The sequence below is a fragment of the Protopterus annectens genome, chromosome 3.part0 (genome assembly GCF_019279795.1).
Source record: "Protopterus annectens isolate FY-2018-M chromosome 3.part0, PAN1.0, whole genome shotgun sequence".
Taxonomy (NCBI): domain Eukaryota; kingdom Metazoa; phylum Chordata; order Ceratodontiformes; family Protopteridae; genus Protopterus; species Protopterus annectens.
The window spans coordinates 901,476,898-901,496,158 of record NC_056731.1 but is presented as its reverse complement, the minus strand read 5'-3'; the positions used below and the strand labels follow the sequence as shown (position 1 = coordinate 901,496,158).

The 19,261-nt window shown below is 39.8% G+C and overlaps 1 protein-coding gene across 1 annotated transcript in view; it reads right to left on the bottom strand.

Annotated features, from left to right (window-relative positions):
• The window catches only part of PRKDC (protein kinase, DNA-activated, catalytic subunit), a 4,917,417-nt gene that overhangs the window by 2,083,841 nt on the left and 2,814,315 nt on the right, over positions 1-19,261 (bottom strand). The window contains exon 36 of the mRNA XM_044065724.1: positions 3,485-3,689. Within this exon, the coding sequence (XP_043921659.1) occupies positions 3,485-3,689 (205 nt within the window). The remainder of the gene's footprint in view (positions 1-3,484; positions 3,690-19,261) is intronic.

The following is a 19,261-nucleotide window of genomic DNA, read 5'->3' as shown; positions in this document are numbered from 1 at the left end:
ATAAACATATAACTAATGAAAAAATAACGGTAATAAAATTATATTGTAGTGCATGTAGAAAACAAAATTATGTAAATATAAATATACTTGTGGATAATATAGTTGTTTAACTTCATATAACAGATGGTTGTTCTTAACAACAAAAGTGTGTGCTACTTTTGTTTGCCAAGAGTACCTGGCCAACATACAAGCAAGTTAACAAAAAAAAAATGTTCTGTCCGACTAAAAGCCATCAAATAAAATAAGTCAATATAAAATACAATGGCGGTTAAAACTTCATGTATACTAGTGCTTACAGTTTTGTTGCGCATAACTTAAGCATAGGGACTATGGATATCTTTTCATTAAGTCCTAGGGGAACACTAGCATTTAGTTTAATGTGCATCAGTAGTTCTTTACAATCCAACTGATTTTCCTCATGACCCTCCTCTAACACAGAATAAATTCATCTAAAACAGCTAAGTGAAATCCTTTGAAACCCTGACAAACTGTTGAGTTTTTTGAAATATCATAGCAATGTTCATATACCCTTCCCTTTAGTGTCCTTTTTTTCCTACATAAAAAGCCGGGCACACAACATTTTGCTATGTATACCATCTCTTTCTGTAGTACAACCACTCTTTTACAAGGGGAGAGGGTACTGGTGGCATTCACCAAACGCAGAAATGGCTTCTCTAATATGTATACATTTGTCTGCAAGCTCCACCCTTTTTAGTACCTGTCACAGTTTTAGTAGTGTTGATGTTTGAGGGATTTTTCAAGTTGTTAGCTATTTTGTATACAAAAGTAGTTTTTTTTCCCCTAACTTATGTATTACTGGATAAGAAATCTGTTTCTTACAACATATTTCATGTACCCAGTTCCAGTGCTGCATTTTAAAACATGGGCTCTCTCAAAGTGGTTACTATCAGTTGAACCGGCACTACAGTATCCAATCAACAGATCAATTTCTACATTAGACTGGTCTAAACCCACACCTAGGAGTGGTCTGCATCAATGTCTCCATTGTGTGGCTATATTGTTACCAATATCTGTTGCCATATGTCATGGATAAGCCCTAGCAAAAAACATAGATGCTAACTTGCTTCTTTCCATAATTAAACATGGTTTTATCAGAAACCATCTGTGTCATTTTAATAAATTGACCTCTAATTAGACTTTTCTTATAAATCATAGAATAAAAACTTAACTGCAAACATGCATTACTAAATGCTGGTCTCTTGAACTGAAACCATCTTATGACTAAAAATAGTATATCAAGATAATTAACCTTGTCTTGTGTTCAATTAAAAGCTAACTTTAAGAAATTAGTTGTCGAGTGAAAATATCAAATAAGTTTTTGTACCATGTCTTCTGACCCATTCCATAAAATATACTGTCTAGATAACTTAAATACAAGTTGCAGTACTTATAAAATTTGTTTGGGAACATGTAACATTTCCACCCTTTCATGACCATGTTTGCAAAAACTGGGGAAATGCCACACCCATAGCCACACTCCTCACCTCTGAAGCAAATATAATTGTTGTCCAGCATAAGAATCATAACATCTAAAAAAAGATTCATAAAAATTTATAATTAACTGCATCTTTTTAAATGAAAGAAATTGGTGTGTCATAACCTCTAGTAACAATTCAACACCCTCATTTTGAAAAACACATCTATAGTAATGAAAGTAGCAATGTTGGGATAATACAAGTTATTTTATAGCCTTCCCAAAAATTCCAAGAATATTTCAAAATATAATTAGGCTTGTTAAATACTGGTTTAAGTAATCTGTCAATAAAAGCTGCCAGTAGACAAGTCTTCTAGCCTATACACTACTTTTTGTATCCCAAAAAATGATGGTATAACAGGGTTGGGTATAAATAAAAAATTGTAAGCTGTCATGTAAAAATTGGTCAATTGGTCTATATCCTATGTTTACCAGGTTCCTTAACACTTGTAAATAAGTACTGGTGTCTTGTTACATTTCAAACATAAGTAATACAGAGTATCAAACAACGCAGTGCTAACCCCATTTGTCTGGTTTCATTATATGAATAGACCTGTTATCTAATAGAGCTTTTAAAGTTTCCATTTCCTTATTGGAAAGATCAGAATATCTATTCTTTTGCTTAGCTTTAACATACTTGTGTATATCTGCTTCAAATGTCTTTTCAAACACTGAGATCAAGGGGTGCATAGTGGGGTTAAAAATACTTTTTAAAAAAAAAAAATTGAAATAACCCCTTTCTCTCCCTTGGTGTATCAAAGTGAACTTCTAGATTAAATTTTCTCATAAAAAGCTTAAGCTCCATCAACAAATCTGTCAAGTCAAACCATTCACTGGGGATAAATGTAAAACCCTTCTCAAACAAACAGAAACGTTTCAGGTTGAGATCAATGTGACTATAATTGAAAATACTGTAAACACTCTGAGACATTAACACTCCACCCTATGCACACACTATGATGTCAGGTGAATCAACTCTTCAACTTGTATGACTGCATGACAGATCTTGTCTGCTTTCTCATGGCTAGGTTTGGAGCATACACTCAATGAGCCCTTTCAGTTAACAAATCCTGCTGTTGAATACCAGGCCAGCTGTTTTTGTGTGTTTTCATAAAATTACTACAATCAGTTTATTCCAGTTTCTCAAGTACAGCAGAAAATATCAGATTTTTTTGTATGCTCTGTCTTCTAACTTGTTCTTCATTTCAACCTCTCATTTTTGCAGTTTTTATAAGTTTATTTGAACAGCAAAAGTTAAAGATTCTTCTATTTTTCCTGTCTTTGTTACTGGAGTTGATATATTTCCTCAGTGTTTCATTTATTTAATTAATTCTGAGTACATATGATTTATTTTTCCTCTAAATTACTGGAAGCCATCTCTTTTACCAAAGCTGGAGCTTGAACTGCTTTTTGCTGAACAGCTGCAGAGTCCTTCTCAGACAGTGTTTTCATTTTCTGGTCAACTTTCTTTCAGGTTTTCCAAATTTCCTCTTTGTTGGCATCCAGGCAAGTAAACTACTAGCCAGTAACTAAGTTTTACCCCCCTCCCAAAAAAAAAAGTTTCAATAGCACTTGTTCTCCATTTCTGTTTCACACTGGGAGAGCTAAAGTTAAACTATCGATCAGTGTGCAGCCATCTTGGAAGTCATTTAAAACAGCATTTTAATCTGAAATGCAGAATTTAGCTAATAACAGAATTCAGAAGCTAGACCTGTGACAAGTAAAAGAGGTAAGAGATATTCAGGTTAGGTTGGGATGGGACTTTAAAAACTGCAGATACCCTGACAGCCCATATGCAGTGCTCGACATGCTGAAGTCTGGTACCAGAACTTGATTTTTTCAACCTTGTGTGTTCGGTTTTGCATCGAATAACTCAGGCAGCCAGCCCTAGCATTCAGGGTTGCATCTCACTACTGCTTAGGAATTTAAAAAAAAAAGAAAAAAAAGGTGGCTGCAATTTTAGCACAGTATAACATAAAAGTTGTTTACCTTTGTGATCCTGGATTGCAAGGTTCCCATTATATTCACTATGGTTTTGCAGAAGAACTCCTTCAAAGCATCCGAACTGCAGTGAATCAGGAGGGTGAGGAGGGAGCGATCAACTATAGCATGTCGTGTAATATTAGAAAGATCATCATCTTGAAATATGTTATACAGTGATGTCAGAAGAGCCACTCTCTTGTCACAGCTTCCCCTGTGAAAAAGACAGCTATGTAAGTAAATTTCTTCAGTGAATTAACTGATCATATCTTCGAGGAACCCAAAAAGATGGAACAGCGACAAGAAAACATCCATCTGTGATTTCGTCTATATCTGACAATCAAAGTAGTGTTTCTTTGTTTTATAATCACAGATAAACAACTGCTTACCCATAATCTACATTCTGGATTTTTCATTGCAAGGAAAGAGTTTCCAAGTGCACTCTAGATATCCACACAACGTACATCTTAGTGCTGGTGACATGCACAATGGTAGTCATAAAATTTAAAATCTCTGCACATGGGAAGTACTTACCATAGCACTAGAACTTTAAGCATGGCCCTCCCAGAGCAGCAATAAAATAAATGAGTTATCCATTGTGAATTAGTTAGTTCTGCATATCATTTTCATTAACAGTAGCAGCTACAGTGTTGTAAGAGCAAATGAGAGTAGGAGTAAAAGTACACAATGCACATCCTCAAACATTAACTTATACATTGAGTACTTGTATGCCATTTATACCTTTGCTCTGAACACCTCTTTACAGTAGCTGTAACACTCGGGTAGAATTCCAAAGCAGCAACTCAAAAACAATCAAACATATGAAGATGGGGGCGGGGTCTCCCAAGGGCTATTCCACCATTGGAGAAACAATCCAAACTGCAATGATTAGCAATGGTATGTGAAGAAATAACAGGAGGCTATGGAAAGATATTTGCTACATATTTACTTAAACATATACAGTAGACACCCTCTTATCCAGTTCTCAATGGGACTGGGCCTTAGACTCTATAAACGAATGGCTGGTTAATCAGAAAAAGCATACAAGATAGCATTTATAGGTTATAAATCAGGCAGAATAACAGGATTCGTGTTAGTATGCATTTTCTAATGAATACGAAGTCTAAAACTCAAACGTCTGTCATTATTTAGCCCAGAGGAGGCAGAAGTGTTGTCTTTTGCTAGGACTATGGCAGAAATTTGAAGGCTGGTTAAAAAGGTGGACGGATAAGAGGGAGTCTACTGTAATAGAAGAATTGACCATCTTTGTGGAGTACTTTGCACTATGTTGACAAAGTTGGCGGAATTACTTTCTAGTGATAAAAATTTTTTTTTGGAAAGACATCTACATTATGAATGCTAAATAACTGCAAAGCTCTCTACCATGAGCAACAGAGAGAGACACAACTTATTTGTCTTGAAATGTTTACAGGCCCAACAAAGAACTACAGCTCTCAATGAACACCCCCCCCCCCAGTTTACATCCTTTGAAAAGATCAGGAGAAGAGCAAACTAGAAGAGTGACAGCTCAAAAAATAAATTGTATAACCACTGGGGGAAACATGTATTCAAGCAGAAATCTGATCCTTAAGGAAGGCAATTAATTCAAACTGTTTCAGATGACAGCCTAGAGCTAAGAAATCCACCAAGTTGAGGTGGAAGCTACCAGGAGCAGAACATCTCATGATGCAAATTCAGATCCACCGAACCAAATGGCATGTCAATCATAATATTAATGCACCAGGGTAGAAATAGACCCTTCACAGAAGGCTAAAGGTGAAGGAACTTGATCTTGATCATGGAATGTCAAAATGATCACGATAGGTATCCTTAGGGATGAAATAGGTGATGTTTAGATTAAATTGCCTCTGCAATCTTACAAAAGCTTTGGAATTTACAGCACAAAGAAAAGGATGTCTCCTGGCCAGATGGAAAACCTGTTCCACTTATTTTGTAAAGAGTCAACGCAGAAAGATACTTTGCTGCCTTGAAGACCTCAAACCTCTATCAAAGATTATTAGGGTCAACGCAAACTAATTCAGTAACCAAATTTGGAATTAGAGAAGACTGCCTTTGCCATTCAAGACCAAAGACTTTGGAGAATAAAAAAAATTAAAGAGACCTTGAACAACGTTATTCTGGACATCATCGGGTGACTAAAATGAACCCTGGTATTTCTGGGTGGAAAAAGGTCAGAATGTAAGAGAAAGGGGACAGAAGAACTGTGAATAACAATCCTAATACCAAACTCTTGGATATCAGCTGAGCCACACTTTTAAAGAACAGCAGTCGAGGGTCTGAAACAAAAGAGAATGATAAAGTACAGTTTTGTACCTACCATAAATGTAGATGTTCGAAGATCCACATTGCTGCAGTCCTTACACTTGGGTAGTCCGCTGTCCTCGGTCGGCCCGAATATCAAAGTATAAGGCTGACGTCGGTCAAGGCGCATTTGACTGACATCAGGACGTCAGGGTACAAATGCGCATGACCGACGTCATATCCTCAGTCTTTTCTTGCCCCAGATGTCAGAAGACCCTAAAAAGAGAGGTCAAAACCAAAAGACAGCAAACAAACAACCAACCATCCTAGCACTAAAAATATGTACAATATATACAATATACACCATATTGACCACCCAACCCACACAACCGCCTCTAACTACAGAGGGGAAGGAGGGAGGGTAAATTGGACTGCAGCAATGTGGATCTTCGAACATCTACATTTATGGTAGGTACAAAACTGTACTATGTTCTTCATCTCACATTGCTGCAGTCCTTACACTTGGGTAGAATCCCAAAGCAGAGATAAGGGAGGATGGCCAAACTATAAGGAAGCAGGAGCTGCCAAAATGCCCTGCAAAACAGCAGTGGCAAAACCAGCCCTAGATTTAGAATAAAGTGGTAGGTGATAATGCCTAGAGAAAGTATGCACTGAACTCCAAGTAGCTGCCTCCAAAATATCCTTAGTTGCCACCCCTCAAAAGCTGTCAAGTGGCAGTAGCCCTAGTGGAATGAGGCCTAATCCCAGCTGGAATCTCCTTGCCATGATGGGAATAACAGAAAGCAATGCAAAACCCAATCCACTTAGAAATAGTTTGTTTTGACACAGGCTTGCCCTGAGAACTCAAAGCAAAAGAAACAAATAACTGCTGAGACTGCCTGAATCCTTTAGTTCTGTCCAAATAATATCGCAACTGCCTGTGTACATCTAAAGTGTGCAAAATCTTTTCCCCTTTATTTTGGGGATTTGCATAAAAAGTAGGCAAATGAATAGTTTGGTTTAAAGCCACACTAGAAACCACTTTAGGCATAAAGGAAGGATTAGTAATAAAGATACCCTATCCTTATGGAAAATTAAGAAAGGCTCAACCGCCATAAGGGCCTGCAACTCAGAAACCCTTCTCGCAGAGGTAATGGCCAACAAAAAAGCAGTCTTCCATGATAAATATTTCAACTCGGTAGTAGCTGCAGGCTCAAAAGGTTGTAGAGTGAGTTTCTCCAACACAAAATTGAGATCCCAAGCAGGAGTAGGAGCTCTACGTGGGGGTCTTATATTCTTTGCCCCTCTAAGAAATTGCTTGAACAAAGGATGAGAAAACAATGGTGGGTCACAATCATAGTGAGCTGAAATTGCTGCAGCATGAACCTTAATAGAAGAGAAGGACAAACCTTTGTCCAGTAATTCAGTAAGATATTGAAGAGCCGCACTTAAATTAGGCTCAGAAACATCAAAATCCTTTGCTGCACTCCAAAATAAAAATCTCTTCCATTTATCTGCGTACACTTTCCTTGTACTAGGCCTTCTAGCTTCCAAAATAACATTCAAAACTTGCTGTGGAAGTTGAGACCCCCTATGGTTCAAAACAGAATATGCCAGGCTGTTAGGTGAAGAGAATGAAGCTTGACATTGAGCAAATGACTGTCCTCCTGAGACAACAGGTGTGGAATCGAAGGCAAAGGCCATGGAGGCTCCCGTACCAGGCTTCTCAGTAATGGGTACCAATGCTGTCGAGGCCAATCTGGAGCTATCAAAATCATTCTTGGCTTGTCCTGTCTGGCCTTTAGTAGTACCTTTGGGAGGAGAGGCAGTGGTGGAAAGGCATACACATGAAGATTGTTCCAATTGAAAGAAAGAGCATCCACTTTCCAAGCTGTGGGATGAAACCTTTTCGTGCAAAACTTTGGCAGCTGGTGGTTTAGTGGAGAAGCGAACAGATCTATGTCTGGAGTTCCCCATAACACTGTCAATTTCTGAAATACATGAGGATCCAATTTCCACTCGTGGGGATCCATGATTCGTCTGCTAAACATATCTGCTAAGGAGTTCTGTGCTCCTGGTAGAAACCTTGCCTGAAGATTTAGCTGTAAACTGAGAGCAGTCTCCCACAAAATCATTGCTTGCCTGCATAGAGGATAAGAATGTGTTCCCCCTTGCTTGTTGATGTACCACATGACAGTTGTGTTGTCTGTTAGAATCAACACCTGCCCTGGAAGAAGTAAATCCTTGAAAGCTATTAATGCAAACTGGACTGCTAACATCTCCTTCAAGTTGATATGTAGATGTTGTAGTCTGGCAGGCCACTTGTCTTGTATCCACTTTCCATTCAGATGAGCTCCCCAAGCTTTGTCTGAGGCATCTGTCGTTAGAATCTGACTCGCCTCTGGCCGGGTCACAGAGAGTCCCTTGTTTAGGTGACATTCCTGAGCCCACCACAACAATTCCTTCTGTATGCAAGGTATTATTTGAATGACAGTGTCCAGATCCTGGCAGTGCTGTGTCCATACACTTTTGAGATACCATTGTAACTTCCTCATATGCAGTTTGGCATTGGGAAGCAACAGAATACAAGATGCCATGAACCCCAAGGCTTGAAGGACTGTCCTTGCAGTCAGCCTGGACTGATGAGACAATTGATGAAAGTAAAGGGAAAGATTCTTTTGTTTGTCCGGGGTCAAAAAGGCCATCTGGGATGCTGTATTCAGTCTTACACCCAGAAAGCACATGTCCTGAGAGGGTACTAGACTGGACTTTATTTCGCTCACAGAATACCCCAGGCATCTTAGCACTGCTATCACATATTCCAAATGATGAAGAAGCTCGTCCCTTCCTTGAGCCAGAATCAGGCAATCGTCCAAATAAGGATAGATCTGTATTCCTTTTAGCCTGAGGAAAGCTATCACTGGAGCCAGAACTTTCGTGAACACTCTGGGCAGTAGATAAGCCAAAGGGCAATGCAGAGAACTGATAATGAGAAGTCCCAGCCCGAAAACGCAGATACTTCCTGCAACTCAGTCTGATAGGAACATGAAGGTAAGCCTCCTTGAGATCCAAAGTTACCATCCAATGGTCTTTGCCCAGCAGAGGTAAAAGCTGTTGTAACGCCAACATTTTGAACTTGGGAATGTCCAGATAAGTGTTGAGGGTAGATAAATCCAAAATTGGTCTCCACGTGTTCCCTTTCTTTGGCACTAGGAACAGGCGAGAATAAAATCCTAGGCCCACTTCTGGCATAGGGACCGGCTGTATGGCCCCTATTTGAAGTAACAGAGAAATTTGTTTGTGAGCCTCTATTCTTTGCTGAGGAGGAACGTCTGGCATGCCTTTGAAAGGAGGCAAGGTATGGAAATAAAACCTGTAACCGTGGTGTATGATATCCAGTACCCATCTGTCTCGGGTAATTAAACTCCAATTTTCCTTGAAAAGTGCCAACCTTCCTCCCAAAGGTGCTGCCAGACGAGAAGGCTCTGGCAGCTGAAAAGGTAAGTCATTGCGCCTGTTTACGAAAGGACTGACCCCTGCCCTCACCCGAAGACTGTGCAGGTGAACTCCCTGTTCTAGGCCTGAAAGAGCCCTGAGCTCTGCCCCTACCACGTCTAGACCTACCCCTAGACTGGGAATCATAAGAAGGATACGTCCACCCCTTGGTAGGCCAATTTCTACTAAACTTCGGAGGCTGAACCTGCAAAAAATCTTTAACAGTCTGCATAGACTTAGCCTTGTCTTCCATTTTCTTTAAGACTGCCTCAACAGGAGAACCAAACAACACATCAGATTGTAAAGGAGCATCTAAAATCCTTGTCTTAACATGGTCAGATAAATTCTGATCCCTCAGCCAGGCGTGCCTGCGAAGAACTGACCCAGTAGCAGCCACCCTAGACGAGGCCTGTACAGCATCAAAACCACATTGCAAAGAATGCTTACCCACCTGTTCAGAAACATGTACTAAATCTTGTAACTCTTTACAATCAATACCTTCCGCCAGAGCATCAACCTTAGACTTCAATTGTGAAAGGAGATAGTTTTGGTATTTTAACATATGAAACTGGCAATTCAAAGCCCTCATAGCTAGAGTGGAAGAAGTATAAACTTTCTTTCCCCATCTATCCAAAGCCCTGGCCTCTTTATCTGTAGGAACCGGATTCTTGACAACAGAAGCCTTAACACCTTTAGGCCCCTGACTAACAGTTTCTGGGTCTGCCCTAGGACTCTTAAAAAGATACTTATGAGCTTCAGGCACCCTGTAATACCTATCCGGTTTAACAGGAGCAGGAGGCAAAGAATCAGGATTAAGAGAAGCCTCTGTAAAAACATCTTCCACCACATCCAAAACAGGAGTTATAGCCAAAGGCCTATGCTGGGGTAAAAACAAAAATTCCCTAAGCCTTTTCCTGGAATCAGAGAAGTCCTGACCTTCCCACTTAAAATGCTCCCTCATGGAATGAAGAGTCTCTGAAAAAGAAAAATCCTCAGGAGGAGGAGCAGAAGGAGTAGAATCATCCACATCAGAATCAGAATAAGGAGAATACTCCTGCAAGTCTTCAGCCGAAGACTCTGAAACATCCCAAGCCTGCTCAAAACTCCCTAGCTCAGGTTCCACCCTAGGTCTCTTATCAGGAGGGGGCAAAGAACCCCTAATCAAAGTAATCAAATCTTCTGCCATTTTAAGCATATGCTTCTTGGGCACAGTTCCTGAAGAACTAGGGGTGACACCAACTGAAGCTAAACCTGGCCTGCCTCTGGGAGAAGCCTTGGAAACAGAAGGAGAGGGCCTAACCACCCTAGGAAGGGAGGGGAGTACAGTAACCTGAGAAGCCCCTTCAGCCTGACCTGCCTCCTGAGAGGCCACATCCTGCAATAACAAAGTCTCTCCCTGGGATCCCAAAGAAACCTCCGGTGGAACCACCGGCTCCACCGACACCTCTAAAGAACCGGCGTCCGGTACGGATGGTTCTTCTAGCCTAGGCTTAGCTGCTTTGTCCTTGCGCTTCTTCGAAGAAGCGGGCGTCGGGGCATCCAACGGCATTTTATAATTGCACCGCTTCCCGAAGACTAACCTGGCACAATCTAACCTTCTCTTTATAGTGCGCTTATTGAATCTAGCACAAGAGCGACACCCAACAACGTCGTGCTCAGGCCCTAAACAAGGAATACACAAAGTATGATAATCTCTATGCGGTATCTGTTTCCCACAAGAAATACAGTTATTCACTTTTTCTGACATCCGGTAAACCACTGAGGCAAGAAAAAACTAAAATATTCCCCAACGGGGTACTTAGCCAACTTTGACTCGGTCTGAAACTCCGAAATCGAAAAATTTCAGAACGCCAACCGGCACTTGCAATGCTGCTTCTGCATCGGACCATGCGGCAAAAAAGACTGAGGATATGACGTCGGTCATGCGCATTTGTACCCTGACGTCCTGATGTCAGTCAAATGCGCCTTGACCGACGTCAGCCTTATACTTTGATATTCGGGCCGACCGAGGACAGCGGACTACCCAAGTGTAAGGACTGCAGCAATGTGAGATGAAGAACATCTCCAAGTCACTGCTAACGAACCATCTACTTCAAAAACTGCATATGAAAGCAGGTAAATGCAACTATAAAGATGTATTATTACTAGCATCAAAAAATAATGGAGCAAGGAGAATGGGACACATTTCTGTAATGTTGCCAAAAACAGCAGATCTCCTCAACTCCTAGACCCTCTACAAAAGAAAAAAAAAAGTAGTGGTTCTGAGTTGTATTTGGAAATGAAACAAAGACAGTATATTACAATAAAAATGAGAGATGGGAAAACTGTTTCCAGATGGCGACTCCATGTTAATGCACTTTAGGCATAGCACAGGTCAGCAACCAGTAACCAAAACATAAAACAAAGAAGCCATGCTATTACAGGACTCTGCTGTCAAAGGAAACACTTTAAAGACCCAGAGAGCAGAACAAATGTCAGTCAGCATCATCATCAACCTCCTATTTCCCCATTTTTTCCACGAGGTCAGGGTACCATGTCAACCACTGCCATTCTCTCTTAAATGAAACCCTCCCACCTTCAACAGTCATGCCTGACCTCTACATGTTTCCTCTCATATAATCCATCCATCTCTTTGTTAGACACCTTTGTTTCCTCTTGACTTCTTCCTTGTCTGTCCAAATTTTCTTCAACAGATCAACTGCTTTCTTTTTAAGGAAACATCTTTATTAAATTATCACATATGACACAGGCAATCACACATTTACATAAATGAAAACAAACCATACTGAAAATCGTAGCTGCAAACATTATACATCACAAACCATTATGACATAAGTTTAGTTGCAAACATCGTACATCACTTACAATCTATACAGTCAGCCAAACAATATATAGCTCATTCAAATCCTGCCTTCTTTTAGCATTGTTGCCACAATTCCGATTTTTTCCTATGTAATTTGATTCTACCCTTTTCTAAATATCCCAGTTCCAATTGTTCTCTGTTACTATTATTTCACTACTACTAGTAAAGTTGGTGCAGACTTTGATTTCCATTTTCTAGTAATTGCTTTTTTTGACGTCCACCATAATTAGACTCAGCAAGGCCTCACTATGTCTAGACAATTCCGATTTTGCATCATAACAAAAAATAATTTTCTTCATTACACCAATTCGCTCATCCAGTATCTCTGGCAGAGCAGTCTGCAGGAAATTTTTAAAGTCTGCCATCTCATTACACTATCAGTAAATATGTTCCCAGTTAGCTCTTATTTCCCCATTGCGACTGCAACATTGTCTACCTGCGGAAAAATTCTTTAGAGTCTACTTGGGGTATAAAAATACCTATGTAAACATTTCCAAGTAAAGATCCTAAATCTTTTACATTTTGTAGCATATTTGGGAGACACACAGATAAATCCCCCCATTTGTGAATTGCTTATCCAATCTCTCTTCCCAATCTACTGCTTTATTGTACATGTCCCTGAGCTACTATAATCTCTTCTCCTTGACCTATTCTGCAATTGGAGCTACTTGGCTTTCTGCTCTGATATCCTCATTTCTTTATGTCCCATAATGTGCAACTTACCACCTGTCTCAGGCACTTCATCCCCATCATGTCTAGCTTCAACTGCTCTGCCTTTACTACTCAGGTTTCTGTACCATACATTAGTACTGATCACACCCCTGTTTTGTACAACTTACTCTTCAGCTTCTTTGGCATTTTTCTGTCAGACTACACCTGACATACTGTGCCAGTTTGCTGCAGCCCCCGTGATTCTAGCTTTGATCTTCTGATTCAGACTTCCCTTCTCCTCAACTACCCTGAGATGCTCAAAGTCGTTAACCTGTTCCACTATTTTCACCTATATCTCAACTGTCAATTTCTTCTGATTTCTCCCAATTACTGCCATTACAACTGACTTATCTGTACACTGTTTCATCCAGTGTGCCTTCAGTTTTGCATTCTGTTGCCCTATCATTTGTGAAGTTTTTTTTCGGATTCTGCTATTAGTGCCACATCATCTGCATACAGCAGCTTTGTTGATCTTCCCCCTCAGACCCATATGCTTATATAGTCCATCACCAGTGTGAAAAGCAATGGACTCAGAGATGAACATTGCTGTACTCCCACTCCAAATGGGGGCCCACTCTGAGTCTGAATACTGTTCATAGTGGAGTCACTGGATCCTTGTACATAGCCTGCACTAATTCTACTAATATTTCGAGAACTTCAAACCACTGTAGGGCTGTCCAAATCAGCTTTCTTAGCACAATGTCATAAGCTTTCTCAAAGTCTAGGAATGCCCAGTTGGAATCTTTCTTCTTTTCTAACTTCCTCTCCACATTTTGTCTCATTACAAACATTGGATTGGTTGTACTGCATTCTTATCTGAATCCAAACTGATCATCTCCCATCTTACTCTTATGAATATTCATTTATTGATCACTCTCTCCAGGACTTTTACACACTGTGACAGGGGTTTGATACCTCTACTGTGCCTGCAGTTGTGAATGTCACCTTTGTTCTTGTCTACTGGTACTAAAATGCTTATTCTCCAGTCATCTAGGATACATCTTTCACTCCATATTGCTAGGTGTACTCTCAGAAGCCATTTTTCCTCTAACCCACCTAATATCTTGTTCACATCTGCCATAACCTCATCTGGACGAATTACTTTCCCTGACTATTTTCCTTAGTGCTGGTCTTATTTAGTCTAGGGTGAGTTCCTCCTCTAAGTTCAGTGTAGGCTGTCTGGAGAATTACAGCTCCTGAGAGGTTTTCTTCATTCAGAAGCTGCTGGAAGTTCTCCTTCTACCTTTTATGTCTTGTGGACTGATAAGCATGCTGTTGCCAGCATCCCTAATGAATGGTGTCTGATAACTAACATCTTTATCCATCAGTCTTTGCCTTGCAACCTAATAAAGTTTAATTATGTCATCTGTGAAATCACTTTCCAGAAGCTGGTAGAGTTCCTCACACTCCTTGCTCTTCTCTACTGCAGTTGCTCTGTTAGTCATGTTGTTACTTAACCATTATTCCCTTCTTAGCCAGTCCATCTTTTATATCTCCCACTTCCTGCACTACTACTTCATTTTGAGGACTTCCTGGAGGTCTGAATTCCACCACCAGCTTTTCCTATACACCTTACTTCCATTCTGGATTCAGCTGTATATCTGTTCTATAGTCCTCAAGTGCTGTTTTGAGGTACAGCCATTCTTCAACGCCATCTATTTTTTTCATCGTCTTCCTGATGTGCTAGAAGGTCTGATCATTTCCTTAAACTCTTCCAGGCCTTCAGTTGACCTTACAGCCTTCTCTGACCACTATTTGCAGCTGATTGTGGCAGCCAGTGGGGTTATGCTATGGGCTCTTTCAATGGGGGATAACTTTGCCATCAGTGAGTCTACCCCAATGCTATTTTTTTTACCATGATGAAGTCTACCAGAGTTGAATCTTGGCCACTCCTGAATGTATCTTGTGACCTTCTCTCTTGCTTATCCATGAACTGGCCATCATCAAGCCTTTTGCTAGACAGAATTCTAGGATGGCATCTCTTTTATTCCTGTTTCCCCACCGACATGGACCCATGCAGTTTTCATCGCCCGTTCTGTCTCAATATGTGCATCCAGGTCTGCCATTTTCAACACCAACTTGTATTGTTCTGCTTTATTTAGTATGTCTTGCAATTGCTGCCTAAATACATTCCTTTTCTCCCTATCATACCCCTGTTGTGGGGTAAAGGCTGAGATTATAAAAACTGCTCTATTCTTACAGTGGAGTCTGATTGCCAAGAGTCTCACCAATTCTGATGGCATCCTTTATTCTAATATTTCTCTCTCTCTCTCACACTACAATTCCCTGACCAGTTCTAGTCTGTCCTCCCCCTAGTGAAAGATTCTTGATCCCAAGCAAGTGGCTTTGCTATACTACCCCTCCATCTGGTTTCCTGGATTCAGAGAATGTCCAGGCTCCTCCTTACCATCATATCATTCACTTTCAAACTGTGTCCTGTTAGTGAACCTATACTACGTGTAGCAGTCCTTAGTTTATGTTTGGTAGGTTGACTGATTTTTACATCCAGCTTTCACTCATCAGAGCTATCAAAGACAACCCAAGCTTTGGAAATGGACAATGAATGGCCAGCAGCTTACTGACACAGGCTGCTGGACTTGGTGGGCACACACTGGCCAACAGGAACACAGACCCCTGCCACCATTAGCATGGGTCCCTGGTATAGGTTGGAGTAGGCAAGGTCCTCAACCCACTTACCTGCAAATACTCATAGCCATTTTTGGCAACATTAGTTAATGCTATCAAAACATCTAGGGCCAAACTTTACACCACTGAGTGGCTAGCCCTGACATGGTGGCCAGTCTTTGATCCATGTTCTCATATCTAGAGAATGCTTGTACTAAAATGCAGCTCAGCAAAATAAGAGCATGAATATCTTGAGCAACTTCCAGACACTGGTGTGACCAAAGGCATCCATCAAGTTTACCAACTTTGTCTAAAAGTTCAAAGCAATGACGACATGATTCAAAGGGTGATCATGCAAAATACTCCTGTGACAAAGAGTGAAACCACTCCCTTAATGCAGGTTTGCCTATGTCTTAAGTGATAATTTAAGAAAAGTGATTAAAAAAAAAGAATCTTGCAAGACTTAACAGTTTGACTTTGTGAAGGGTAGATTCTATTTAATCAGGTAAAGTTCTTTGAAAGGATTACTGACAGTGTAGATGGTAGCCATACAGTGCATGTGGCATATCTTTACCTGGTTACAGCCACTGACACCATTCCACATGCTGGCATCATAAAAAGCTAAATGCTTTAAAAAACTAACCCACATGTAGTAAGATGGATAGCACACTGGCTGAAAGGCAGATTTCATACAGTGCAAGCTGCAGCTAACCTCAACATAAAGTACGATGTGATCAGTAATGTGCAGGAAGGGCTTGGTGCTTGGAACTGCCTATTCTAGTATTTACTCTTTAGATCTCCAAGTAGGAATCAAAATAAGTCTGGCTAACAAAGTCTGCACACAACTGTAAGATGGAGGTTATTTCACCCTATAATACCTAAATCCTCTACAATGAAGTCTCCCTAGTAAACTCGTGGTATGCTATAAATGGGCTCAAACTAAAAGTGTAGTGTCATCACTTTTTTTATAGACAACCTTCTCTTCATCATAAGGTATAAACACATCACTACAAAACAAAATTGTAGTTAGTGACCCAGGTACTTACATTGAGGAGTCCTTCTCTTTGGACCACATATGACAAAGGTTGTCAGGAAATACTTTTACGTAGTCCAGCTAATTGCCAAAGGAATATCATTAAGATCTAAAGGAGTAATCACTCCCTTATACTCAGCACTGATCAGGACAGTTATTGGATACAATGTCCCCACTGGGATGCATCTCACTAAACATAATAAACAAGATGATGGACCACCCCCCCAAAGATTCCTAACCAGAAAAATCACAAGCATAAAGACTCAGAGCTACCAGGACATGTTGGAAGCTCCATCCCTTTTTTCAGTGTTTTGCAGATGTTAGAGGGGCAATCTGACTCTCTTAATGCGCCATTAGAGACACCATTTTCCTGAACAGAGTTCTGCAGTTAAAAATAAACTGTCTGCAGACACAAGCAATTCATCAGGAAATAAACAAACCATGAACTTTGTAGCATCTTAGCAAGGAAATACTAAAATTAGTACATAAGGAAGTGGCAAGCAGTTCAGTGAAAATAAATGAAGTCTGACACACTGAAGGAAATCTAAGTATATATATTCCTAGCAGAAGGAATCACTTCACTATAAATCACAACAATGCAAAATCTACTCATTTAAATGGTAGTCAGGCCACTTTTTCTTAAGGCTAAAAATCAGTTAACTGTGAGTTAGTAAGCTGTCCTTCATATCTAGGAAAAAAGCTGAGATGGGAACACAGGCTCTAACATGAGTTTTCAGCATTTAATCATACCTAACTCAAGAATGGGTAACGCCTGTGTATGCAGCCATCTACATTGGGCATTTGCCCATATATGGAGTACTTTTTCAAAAGTATATATAGTTGTGTGTTTGCTGCAAGTTAAAAGGAGTTGGGGGTTAAAAATGAAAATGTACACTTTTTTGCTGTTGCTTTGTGGGTATTCTTACTGAAATGAAAAGTTTGGGAAAATATGACAAGGGTTTAAACAGAGTCAGGAAGTTGCAAATGAATGCAAGATCAACCTGCCAAATATTGAATGTGTGCATGGAAGCTGGAAACTTGTATTCAAAAAGCTGTCATATAGCATTATGTGAAAATAGCAGCACCCTATCAGAAGAACTGCCTTATCAATCATTTCATGGAATGTGAATGGCATTGAAGGTATGGCAAAAAGCAAAGGGTATTTAATTATATCAGGAAGTGTACAGAATACAAATAGAGACCTAAATAGATAAAACATGAACATGTAAATTTGGCAAAGAAAGGATTTCCGAATAATTGTACTTAATTTATTTTTTATTTTACATTTGTTGACCGGGATAGTCCGAATAGATGCATGTCCATTTTCAGCAGAGGCCCGGGGAGAAAAGCATTACATATTACAGACTATTTACAGTGATTACATAATCACTGTAAATTAAAGAAGTTAAACAAGTTCCACAGGTTAGAGTTAATCCCGAGCGTAAATCAGGATAAAATTAAATTACACAGTAAACTGGTTAACAGATTTTTACACATTCGAGAGAGAGTTAAGCCAGGCTTGATACACTGACATAGCCAGTTAAGTGCCAAATGTTGTTTGAGTCTAGTTTTAAATTAACGTAAGGTAGAAAGTAAAACAAAGAGTTAGAAGGTCACACTGAAAAACCAATCAGAAAAAAAATAAATGAAAACTTGAGCCAAGCTACAACTTCCAATGAGTGACCTCCAAAACCTCCTGTAACAGAGGCACATGGGGCATATGCAAATGACTCATATGAACATCAGGTATTTCAGCTATATCGCGATTCTGATTGCCCATGACTTTTACATTTAAAGTCATTTTAATGGACAATTTCAGGTGAATAAAGCTAAACCCCACTAGCTATGGTTATGCATATTTTGGTATTATGACCTCATCAGCATAGCATAAGCAGTGTGTTAGACTAAGCATAAGAAACACAGGGTTGTTATATCCAGCTGATGTCCATTATTATTAGGGTGACTGCAAAATATCCCAAATAAATTAAAACAACAAATGACCCTTATGAACATCAGGTGTTTCAGCTATATTGCGATTCTGATTGCCCATGACTTTTACATTTGAAGTCATTTTAATGGACAATTTCAAGAGTTAGAAGGTCACACTAAAAAAACAATCAGAAAAAACTAAATGAAAACTCCAGCTAAGCTAAAACTTTAAATGAGTGACCTCCCAAACCTCCTGTAACAGACAAGGGTAAGGTACAATAAATGCATACAGCAATTCTTGCAGACCAGATTAACCAAAAACCTGATGTTCATAAGGGTCATTTGCATACATCCCATGTGCCTCTGTTACAGGAGGTTTGAGAGGTCACTCATTGGAAGTTCTAGCTTGGCTGGAGTTTTCATTTAGTTTTAAGGTAGAAAGTAAGGTAATATCAGCTGGAAGAGAGTACCAGGGTCTACTTACAGAGTTTGCAAAGAGAGAGTTACCGGCTGTATTATTAATTTTACTAGTCTGAATTAATAGTTTGTTAGAGGATCGAAGCGGTCTAGGATTGTTATAGGGGGTGATAATATTTTTAAGTGCAGGAGTATTGTCCGGATTATAGAGGATTTTATAGGCCATAATCAGTTGGTTATACTGAATTAGGTTGGGTAGTTCAAGACACCTAAGATGATTTAAATTGATGCAATGATGTGTCCTAAAAGGCAGCCCAGTGGCAAACCTGACAATGTGGTTGTAGCAAATTGAGAGAGTTTGTTAAGGACAGTCTTGTTTAAATTAGAGAGTAGAGGGGATGCATACAGAAGGGTTGAAAGAAGGTGAGAGCGAGCTATGGCAATTTTAGCT